Genomic DNA, 12,076 nt, shown 5'->3' with positions numbered 1-12,076 from the left:
AGAAAACAGATAAATTGGACTTCATCAAAATTTAACACTTTATCTCTCAAGTGACACTATCAAGAAAGTGAAAAGAAAACCCACAGAATGGGAGAAAAGATTTGCAAATAAATCACATCTGTTAAGAGTCAGGTACGTAGCACATCTAAAAACCTCTTATAACTCAACAATAAATAGGCAATTAACACCTTTAGAAAATCAGCAGAAGATTTATTTGAATAGACACTTCTCCAAAGAAGGTATATAAATGGGTAATATGCCCATGAAAAAGATGTTCAATACCATTACTTATCAGGGTAAAGCAAATCAATACCACAATGAGATACCACTTTACACCCACCATGGTGACTATAATGAAAAAGAGACAATAACAACTGTTGGCAAGGATGTGGAGAAACTGCAAATTCTCACGGGCTGCTGTTAAGAATGTAAAATAGTGCTGCAAAATTGGAAAACTGTGTGTTTACTGTGTTTGAGCAGGTACTCAAAAAGTTAAACGTACACCCAGCAATTCTACTGCAAGGCGTACAGCCAAGAGAATGAAAATACATAACCACATGAAATCTTTTACATCAATGTTCATAGACTCATTCTTCACAATAGCCACAAAGTGGAACAATCTCAAATGTCCATCAACAGACAGATGGATAAAGAAAATGCAATGTACTCCCACAATGGAATCTTGTTCAGCCATAAAAAGAAATGAACTTCTGATACATGCTACACTATGAGTGAATCTTGAAAACATTATGCTAAATGAAAGCCATCAGACACAAAGGCCAAATATTTATGTGATGCCAGTTACACAAAATGTCATGAATAGGCAAATCCACACAGACAGAAAATAGGATGCCAGAAACTGGAGGGACAGGGGAATAGGAAGTAAATGCTAATGGGAATGGGAGGTGGGAGTGATGAAATATTTTAGATTTAAATAGTGGTAATAGTTGCACACTTTGTGAATATTTAAAAAAAAAAACTAAAGCATACACTTTAAAAAGTGAAATATCAATAGTGAATTATATACATTTTAAATTTTTAAATGTACTGCAGCCAGAAGGAGAATGTATCTCAATTTTTTAAATATACTGATAACTTCACAAAAGGCCTAACACCTACTTGTGATAAAACTCAGATAAGGACACTTGACTTTCTTTTTCGAACCTTCAACTGTGCCCTCCTGGGTCTCTCCCAAGCATACTATCCTTTCTTTCCTGTTCTAAAGCCTTTTTAAATAAACTTCCATTCCTGCTCTGGGAAAAAAAAAAAAAAAAAAAAAAAAACACTCAGATAAGATAAATAGAAATAGATAGAAAACTACCTCATTTTGATAAAGAACACCTACAAAAATCCTACAGCTAACACCACACTTAGCACCTAAGATGGGAACCAAAAAAGATGTTTGTTTCACCACTCTTATTTTACATAGTACTAGAAGTTCTAGCCAGTGCAATAAGACAAGATAAAAGAAATTAAAAGCATACCTATCTGAAAGAGATAAAACTGTTCCTATTTGCAGATGACAAAACTGTTTATGTAGAAAACCCCACAGAGGCTACAAAAAACTTCTACAACTATTAAGTTCAGAAAGGCTATAATCTAAGCTGTGTAAGGTATGAAACAGAGAAAGGAGAGGATGGATGGATTTAGAGAAAGTGGAACCGTCAAAGGTTTGAAGTTCAGAAGAGATCAAAGAATTACACTGAGAGTTGTGTTAAAAAAAAATGAAGAAAGAGAATGAGAAAAAAGAAAAGAAAGGAAAAGGAAAGAGGAAGAGAGAAAGAAAGAAAAAGAAAAAAGAAAAGAAGGGGGAGACGGGAGAGGAAAGAAGAGAGGAAGAGGAGAGAAGAGGAAAGAAGAGGAGAGAAGAGAGGAAGAGGAAGAGGAAGAGGAAGAGGAGAGGAGAGGAGAGGAGAGGAGAGGAGAGGAGAGGAGAGGAGAGGAGAGGAGAGGAGAGGAGAGAAGAAAAAAAGAGAAGGTGGGAGGAAGGAAAGAATGGAGGGAGGGAGGGAGGGACAAGAAAGCGAAAATTAGATAAAGAGGGAGACAGGTTTTATTCTATCACTACTGCAGTTTCTCTATGCCATCTTAATGTTCAATGACAGAAACGTTCAGTGAAGGAAATTAGGTGGTTTGTCTTTTGAAAGCAATTGAACATTTTACTGGTCTCTCAAAATTGTGTAAAGAGATGAAAATCACTCAGGTTAGAAATTCTATAATTTTACACATATGGCTTTATATTAGTTTCCTTAAATATTTTGGCTCTAACAATTAAAACAGTAATACTACATATATAAAGCCAAAAGCTGAAATTATAGGCCTCCAAGAAAATTCTGTTAAGGATTCCTTACCATTTGCTATTTTTAACACAGATGTCTAAAAGAACTGTTTCCAGCCTCAACCCTGCCCCTGTGTGTGTGCAGATGCACACACACATAAAGGGAATCTGGGGGCAATATTTACACCTAGCCATTTATAATAAAAGGCTACTTGTGATATGCCCAATGCCACACAGTTTTGGCATTCCTGAGGATAAAATCTTATGTGTCACATCACTGGAACCCATAGAGTATATGTACAATCTTTTAGGCAAGATCCCCAACGTGGATGCAGTCTTTCTCCCCAGTGCCAGCACTATAATGAGATTCTGTTTCATAGCTGTAATACTGGCTTACAAAGCACAAACTCACTTTCCTGCCACTGCTTTTACTTACTTGCCCAGCATGTTGTGTCCTAGTGCCAACAATTTTTAAACTGAGAAGCCACATCAACGACACAAATACACCCACACAAAAGTAAAATCATATGTCCGGCAATTAACTGTTTGTGAAGGCCTGCCTGTGGACACCCAGCAACCCCACTCATCACAAGTGCACTACTCGGATGCCAGAATTCTGGCCCAGCTCTGCCAATGGTATGTTTTTACAAGTACATATAAAAGTATGTACTAATATACTGGGTAAAGTAGAGAAAATTACACCATGATTAAAATTATATACAAATTATACAATTATAAGATGATGAAATATAAGAAAATGTAGTGAAAAAAGATTTTTGATGGTAATAGCTAAATTATGATATTCATTTTCTATTATTTTTTACAATCTATGAAAAAGAAATAAAGAGATTAATGAAAGCATTTTTTTTTTTTTTTTTTTTGAGACGGAGTTTTGCTCTTGTTACCCAGGCTGGAGTGCAATGGCACGATCTCGGCTCACCGCAACCTCCGCCTCCTGGGTTCGGGCAATTCTCCTGCCTCAGCCTCCTGAGTAGCTGGGATTACAGGCACGTGCCACCATGCCCAGCTAATGTTTTGTATTTTTAGTAGAGACGGGGTTTCACCATGTTGACCAGGATGGTCTCGATCTCTTGACCTCGTGATCCACCCGCCTCAGCCTCCCAAAGTGCTGGGATTATAGGCGTGAGCCACCGCGCCCGGCATGAAAGCATTTTTTAGATCACTTTAGGCATTTCATATAGAAAACATGCTGTTCAAAGAAAAACTTCTTTGGAATAATAATAGGTACACAGCAGAGTATGAGTCAAAAGGCTTGCATTCTGTTACGTGCTCTGCCCTTATATACCAAGTTACTTTGAGGAAAAGCCCTCAGACTTTACAGTCTCAAGATATTCAACATGTGAAGGCTTGTACTAGTAAGACAGTAGTAGTGATGAGAATTACTGGGACTCGGGATGCAGTTTTAAAAGTAAACCCAACAGGATTAGTTAATGAATTCAGTACCGGTTGTAGCTAAGATACTTAAAAATTCTAAAATAGCTTAGCTATGATACAACGAGGTATCCAAGGTTAGAAAAAGTTATTCTCAGCAATTAACTTTTTGGTGTTTTTTTCCTTCATATAGGAGTAATTCACTCCTATCTTTTCCTCTCCTTCTGGAATCACAAGAATTACCCACTAGTCCTCACGTATCATCACAACGTAGTGAAAGGAATACAGGAACTGGACACAATCATTATTCAACAATACTTACTGCACACCTATCCCAAGGGACTCTTCAAGGCACTGAACTTATGCTCATTGAGAAAAAACAAAAAGAACAATAAAGGGAATAAAGTAAAGTTCCTGCTCTCATGAGTAAACACATATTTTTCTGGTGATACATGCTAGGAAGAAAACTCAAGCAGGGTGAGGGCACAGAGCTTTCCCTTAGAACCCTGGATGTGCTATTCCAGTGGCCTCAGTAATTCAGTGATACTGTATGAAGGGAGAGCTTCATGGAATAAGGGAGGAGGCCATAATGATACCCAGAGAGTGAATGCTTCAAGCAGAAGGAATCATAAGCACAGAGGTCCTGAAGCAGAAGATGCTCAGAATGTTCAAACTTAGCAAGGAGGTCAATGTGGCTAGAGCAAAGAGAACTTTCACAAAGAATAATTCAAATGACATCAGAATGGTGGTGGGTGCCAGATCATGCAAGGCCCAGTGGGCCATGGTGAGTCACTGAATTGTAGCCTGGGTGTGACGGGAAGCCTCTGGAGGATTTGGAAGAAGATTAACATCACCTGACTTATGTTCTAAAAAGATTACTCTAGTTGCCATATGACAAACAGACTTTAGGCATGCGGAAACAGTAGAAGAAGAGATACTGTTCAGGAGGGAACCACAAGAGCCCAGGTAAAATCCCATGACAGCTTGCGTTAGGAAGACAGCAGCAGTGATGAGAATTACTGGGATTCAGGATGCAGTTTTAAAAGTAAAGCCAACAGGATTAGTTAATAAATTCAGTACAGGGTATGAAAGAAAGTCGGTGATTCACTCCATTGTTTCTGGCCTGGAAAAGTAGGTGAATGAAAGTTAAGTTTTAAGACTTAGAAACTCTTGCTCAATTACCTAATTCAGCTGTTCACATATAACATAAACGTTACGGATGTAAAACTAAAACACAAAAATAGCAGTTACATTTTCTACTCACCATTTGCAGATTGGATCATGTTTCCAGATTTCTGGACTTCATCAAATTTCGTAAAAATTACATTCAACCTGTATGAAAGCAAAAATATAAACAAACTATTGATCATCGCTGCTCCATAGCCATTAATATTAAAACCCTAATGTGAAGTTGATCTCCACCACTCCCCCTAAAAAAAAAACCAATGACACAGACCTACCTAATAACAAAACACAGTGACTAAATCAATAACATGAACAATAGCCAACAATAACTGGGCACTTACCAAGGGTAAAGAATGGGCCTAGAAGTCTATCTGAAAGATCTCGCTTAATCTCCTTGAGGTGACACAGGTGTGGGGTGGAGATTCTAGCCCTGCGAGTAGTCATCCAGAGCCCCTGCTCCCAGACATTATATTAAACTGACTACTCTACACAAATGTATACATTTGTGTGTTTCTCCTATTTCTTTCTTACCACAGACTATCAGTTACTTAGGATAAAGCTTTTCAGAATGCACTAATAGTACACTACAAAGGCTTGTGCTAACTGCTGTGACTCATGCTTAATCCAAAAATGCTATAAATAATTTCTCCAGAAAAAAACGCTGTGACTGGATAATCTTCAGCTTTAAAAAGTCTACATTACATTGACTTTCTATTAATGGATCATTTCACCTGGGCATTTAAATTAATGCAAAATTCCCCACCCAGTCTAAATATTCCATCCTAGTGACATCAAAAATGAAACGAAAAGGTGGGAGAATGCGATCTTACCTAGTAGGAAAAGTTAAGAAAAAAGAGACTTTCTCAAGCAAAACACAGGTATATTAGAGTAAGTATAAAGGTTGAGATTCCCAAGCAATCTGTGCATTCAATTTTAGGGACATTTTAGTGCTTTTTATCACACCATCCTATCCTGCCAGCTCCAATCATTTCAAATATGTTTGTCTTTTCTTCTCACGTGGAATGGAAGCTCCTTAGGGGCAGAGATGGGAGCTGCATTATTTTTGTATTTGTACCAAATACTATGTATGCCATGAGGACGCTCACTCAGGAGAGTTACAACACTATGTTAGACACCTGGAACCTAACTCCTTACTCTGGAAAACTGCAGTATTCACACAAACTCTGGTGTTTGTTCATTTGTTCATTCACTCAAAAATACCTGAGTGCCCATTATGTGCCCAGCACCGAGCTAGTGAGCTCTTACTCTCTGGAGCTTAAGCTCTAAGTAACAGGGAGGCCAAAATTACACATCAGCAAATGAAGGGGATGAACCAGCCTGATGCACTGCCCCTCCCCATTGCATAGGAGACACCAACAATCTTTTCAAGCCTTCTTTCCACCAAGTCCAGATGTTCCCTCAGAATCCTTCTTAAAACTATTCCAGGCAGCCACTACCCATTAGTTAAAACTGAGATTAAATAAATGCCAACTGCCATCTCAGGACCAGATATTAAGTAAAATATAACTCACTTTCAAATCCAGCGGTTACTAAAGAACTGGAAAGATGCCTTACATGATTGTGTTTCTTAGGATGTTTCTATTACCTTCCCTTTTTAAAAGTAACAAAGATCTCCAATGGTTTGACAAACTCAGAAATAATATCATGACACGGGTTGCCAGGCATGCCCTCACTAAGGCACTACTTTATTGTGTCACAAACACACCCTCTGATGTGAGCATGCCGGCAAGTTTGCAAGTTGGAGCCAAGATATACCTCTAGTCTAGTTGTTCCTGAAATTACTGGAAGAGGGCAAGTATTTCTTCCATTCCTGGGAGAGTATTCACCATTATAGATGGCAACTGTGTACAAGTCCATGGATTCTTTCTCAGTGGTAAGACATTCTCACCGTGGCCACATTACCCACAACCTGGCAGGCATGAACAACTAGGTATGAGAACACTGTAAACATAACTATTATTGGTATCTGCATCTTCATTTAGAACTCCCTCCGCTTTCACACTTCTGTCTCACTAGCTCCCTTGTTCTCTGCTCATTAATGCTGTTATAACAGCTCCCATCAAGGTTACCACCTAAAGAGACACTCTAACACCAACAAAGCATTCCTTAGGAATGAAAGGACTGGTTTTTGTTTGCTAGCTCTGAGCACAAAAATATAAAATGTCTCTCTTGGAAACTATTGATTCACACAAATCTTTATAAAAGGATGAGCTTTATATATTCAAGGACATTGAATATATAACTAATGATTACCCTCTGAAGCCACCAAATTGTTTTATTTTAAATCTCTGGATTTCCATTTAAAATAAATTTCTTTACTGGTTTGACAAATAACCACCATCTTCCTCTACTTTTTTCTGAATTTAAATTTCCATGTGAAAGTCTTCAATCCAATTAGAATTTATTTTATAATAAAATTTAGTTCAAATTAGTTTCTTCCTAGAAAATTTTATATAGAAATTTTAAATAATTTCCTAGAAGCAAATAATCACAGCAATCTCAGTCAATAAACTGCATCCATATACTCAGAGCTTCTAGCATGAAAAAGAGAAACCAACATAAACACATGCTTTAAAATCCCAACTTGGAAGACAGAAGAGATTCTGAAGAGAAAAGAAAAGTTTTAAAAATATGTCATTAGTGCTTTCAAAGACATAAAATATTGTGATCATAAAACAAGAGAGGAGCTCTTTAAAATGGCAAAGTGAGGACCCTAGAAAATCTGCTTCAAAGAAGCAAAGAGAACTTTGGCAAACACTGTCCAATCAACTTTTTAAAACCTTTGTAAATTCTCATGAGAACTCACTATCACAAGAAAAAAACAAAATCTTGTAAATTGAACAAAGGCAGCTTATAACAATCTGAGTAGTTCTTCAAGAAAAATGGCTGAATCTTCGTAAGAACAGCAAGATCTTTCATTGTTCTGCTGTGCCTATATCTTTAATCCAATAGCTGAAAACCAACAGTCTCATCACTACGGTTAAGTGTGAAAACCAGCAGCCTGGCAGCCACTAGAAAGAGCTGAACAAGTCTGAAGCTCCCTAAAAGTCCTCATTCCCAAAGAGCTTATCATTCCACCTATCTGGCACATCCCTGTAAGCCCATTTGCAGGACTTGTCTTTATTGGACCCGACTTAGAGCTTGCTCAACATTAGAGGCCTTTTCCCCGAGGTAATGATCAAAACTAGCTAGTGACAGCTGTTTAATACAGCAGATACCTGAGACAGCAGTAACAACTGGGGCAAAGAAGCTGACCAAAAATAGGGGGAAAAAAGCTAGAAATTAGGATGTCCACAGCAAACTTTGAAAACACTGGCATACTCTTGGGAACCTGGGAGGTCATGCATATGTGCAAGGCTTTGCACATGCACAAGCCCAAGAAAGACCCCAGAAGGCTCTAATGTCCCTCTGGCTGACTCTGACACTCTGAACAAGCCAGAAGGAAAAAGGAAGACAGAGGTGTCAAACACCTTTTAGAGCACTGGGAAGCATGCCCTATAAACACAGAGCCAGTCAGTAGAGGCTGGGAGACTTACTGGTTCCACACATTTAAGGAAAACTCTGTTCAATCATTAGCTGACCACTAAGCTAATCATCCAGAGAATTCAGTGGCCACATACAACAAAGAACAAAGACTTTAAAGAATTCATTCGAGAAAGTCACTAGACAAAAATAACCAACAAAAACAATAAACAGCAACAACAAAAATTCTGGGGAGGGGAAAGAATATGGTTTCCAGAGTTGCCACAATATATTATTTAAAATATCCAGTTTCAACAAGAAATTATGAGACAAAGAAACAAGAAAATATGACCCACACAAAGGAAATAAAAATGAGTCAACAGAAACTATTTTTAAGGAAACCTATACATTGACCTAACTCAATGAAGACTTCAAGTCAACTAATATAAATATGTTGGAAGATCTAAAGAAAACTATTTCTGAAGAATTAAAATAATAAGAACAATGTCTCACCAAATAGAGAATAACAATGACAAGAAAGAAAGTATTAAAAAGAACCATATAGAAATTCCAGAGATGCAAAGTACAATAACTGAAATTAAAAATTCATTAGGAGGAGTTCAATAACAGATCTGAACTGGGACAGGAAGGGATCAACAAATTTGTAGAGGAATCAATTGATATGATATCCTATTTAAGTAACAAAAACAAACAACAAAAACATGAACAGAGCCTAAGAGATCATCATACAAAACCAATGTACCAAGATACTCACATAATAAAAGTACTAGGCAAACAGAAAAGAAAGAAAAGAAAACAGGTATTCTTAGACTACAAAAATTTTCCTTTTCCCCATCTTTTCTCAGGAGTGGAGAACATGCACTATTAAAAGAGAGAGGATATAGCACAATAGGGTGACTATGGTCAATCATAACTTCAGTATATATTTTTAAATTAAAGCATGTGACTGGATTGTTTGTAACTCAAAGAATAAATGCTTGTGGGGATGTATACATGATGTACTTATTTCACGTTGCATGCCTATATCAAAGCATCTCATGCATCCCATGAACATATACACCTATGTATCCACAAAAAAAAAGTTTTTAAATAATTTAGGCCAGACATGGTGGTGCACACCTGCATCCCAGCACTTTGGGAGATCGAGGCAGGAAGAGCACTTGAGACCAGCATGGGCAACATGTTGAAACCTCATCTGTACAAAAATTACAAAAATTAACTGGGCACGGCAGCATGTGCCTCTAGGCCCAGCTACTTGGGAGGCAGCAGTGGAAAGATTACTTGAGCCCAGGAAGTCAAGGCTGCAGTGAAGGCAGCCAGTCCAGGGTGAAACAGGCTTCAGGGACTTACACAACTGGCAGAGAGGTTAGCAAGCAGAAAGTATGAGTATGCAGTAAGTATACAGGCAACTATGCAACTGAAAGTAAAACAATTATGAACTCCAGGAAAAACAAAAAGTTGTAAGAAAACGGTAATCACAGTTTACCAAATATTAATAGTAAACTGTAAATAGCATTCATAATCATAATATAGACATCCTTACCAAAATTAAAATATGACTTTATTTGGTAGATGAGATTGGAAGCATATATGAGGAAGGTTAAGAGAAAAGAGAGCCTAAATTCAGCCTCCATAGTAAAAAGTGTAATTCTTATACTGACAAAAAATTTTAAAAATAGCAATACAGGCCTATTATTGGGAAAACAGTAAATAACAAAAGATTCAATAAAAGCAGCTGACAACATTTGCCTCCAAGGAGCAGAAAATGGCAGAAAGAGTGAGGAATTGTCTTTTCAAAAATGTATCTTATAAATCTAGTTGAATCTCTGTATGTATAAAGAACTATGACAAAAAATAAAATTAAAAATAAGTGATGTCTCAGAGCAATTTATCACCTGCTTTCACCTTGGGTTCTCTCTAACACTAAAGCTTTAGCAAGCAAGTTAAAAATTTAAAAGTACAAATTTTCCCTTTCCGAAACAATCATTAAGTAATAAAACCTGATGATTGTTTATAAATTTTAAACTACATAGCAAATGAGCAAATATTATGAAATTTTTTTTTTTAAAAGTAAGTTCATAATGTAAGCTACCAAATAATTATAATGAATCAAATGATCTGTATCTCGGCCCTCTCTGTAAGTTAAATTATCTTTAGGTTTAAAGCTACTGCTTTTTAGAAGCCTGGTTCCCGAATGATGATCCCAGAGGAAATTTAAAACCAGTGACCTTTTTCCAAACACTCTCTAAACTAAAATATGTGATACTGACTAAAAATATTTTCTGGAAGATTCAATGGGATGAGAGTGAATGTCAAGGCATGCTGAAAGTCTATGAAAGTAAGTAACAGAGTTACATTTTAAGTTGTCAGGTATGCCTCACAGAGTATCACACAACTACACGGTATGTTAGGATAGACAGCTAGAAGTTATTTATTTTCTGAACATATATATATGAACTATGACAATAATACATGTAAAAACCATGTTAAATGGTCAAATATTCTATACCTTTAGGGCCTCAACTACTCTGAGATTGCACGTGGGTAGGGATACCCGCTAACCTGAAGATTTTGTTGACTACCTCCACCTTATTATCTGGCTCGAGATGATTTTGGCCACAAGATGAGAACACTGAAATAACAACAAATGGCCCCAAACCCTAATTCCAACTCCTCCAAAGTGAAGCTGATTGCATAGGTCTCTTTTCTCAACTGTGAAATGGACAAAGAAAATGGCTGCTTGAATGAGATTACTACTCTTGTTAAGCCATGTAGGTGATCTCAGTAAGGCATTTTCTTCACCACTTATTTCTCAGAAATATAATTTTTCTTCTCAAAGTACTCTCTTGATGAACAAACTCTTATGAGGACATTTTTATTTGAGGACTAAATCCAAGTTTTGGAAAGCATTAAGCAAATTTTACAATACTGTAATAGTCCTATGGAAACTTGCTAAGTTGAAAATCTACTATGCTCTCAAAATTACCAAAAAATCTGTTATGATGCAAGAGAAGTCTAGATTATTCAAGTAACCCAGTCATCCATGTGGAGCCACATATAGCAGACACTGAAGTTCTCTGGTACCATTAAAAGCCTCATTCCATTTGGGCACAAAAACAAAGGTGGTAACTGGAACCTCTGCCCCTCAGAGTACTAGATCTTAGGTACTGTCTTGTAGTAAATGCAAAGAAACTTGAAGTTTCAGCTTCTCTCACTAGAGTAAGATTTTTAAAGAACAGCATAATTCTCCAAGCACTTATGTCTACCAGAGTGTCATAATATGGATGTGAAGGGTGTGGGTCCATTTCCCTATGACCACCTCTCCATTTTGGAGAATTTGTAGGAGGATTTTAATATGAGCTAGCAGAAACCCTCATTTCTATTCAGAGGCCCAAGCTCTTTTATAGCACCTTTTAAAATATTTCTTTTTTAAAAAAAAGAAAGAGAAGAAGGAGGGGGTCATGTGAAGAACCTGAGAAACATGTAACTGAGAAGCTGAAACAGGTGGCTTTAACTCCAGCTCTGGCGTCAGGGCATCAGGACCTCTGGGGCCCCACTGTGTTGGGGTTTTCCAGGACCACCCCCAGGTTTACTGGTTCACTAGGAAGACTCACTGGACTCAGCAAAGTCATACTCACAGCTGCAATTTTTTTATAGCAGAAAGATACAAAGCACAATCAGCAAAGGAAAAAGGTGCATGGGGTAAAATCCAGAGGA

At 37.3% G+C, this 12,076-nt stretch overlaps 1 protein-coding gene across 25 annotated transcripts in view; it reads right to left on the bottom strand.

Moving 5' to 3' along the window:
* Positions 1-12,076, bottom strand: part of CLASP1 (cytoplasmic linker associated protein 1) — a 291,806-nt gene that overhangs the window by 149,409 nt on the left and 130,321 nt on the right. For all 25 annotated transcript variants that reach the window (XM_037734066.1, XM_017516071.2, XM_037734067.1 and 22 more), the window contains exon 8: positions 4,935-5,002. In XM_037734066.1, the coding sequence (XP_037589994.1) occupies positions 4,935-5,002 (68 nt within the window). The remainder of the gene's footprint in view (positions 1-4,934; positions 5,003-12,076) is intronic.

The sequence above is a fragment of the Cebus imitator genome, unplaced genomic scaffold (assembly GCF_001604975.1).
Source record: "Cebus imitator isolate Cc_AM_T3 unplaced genomic scaffold, Cebus_imitator-1.0 Scaffold572, whole genome shotgun sequence".
NCBI lineage: Eukaryota > Metazoa > Chordata > Mammalia > Primates > Cebidae > Cebus > Cebus imitator.
This window is presented reverse-complemented; position numbering and strand designations above follow the sequence as displayed.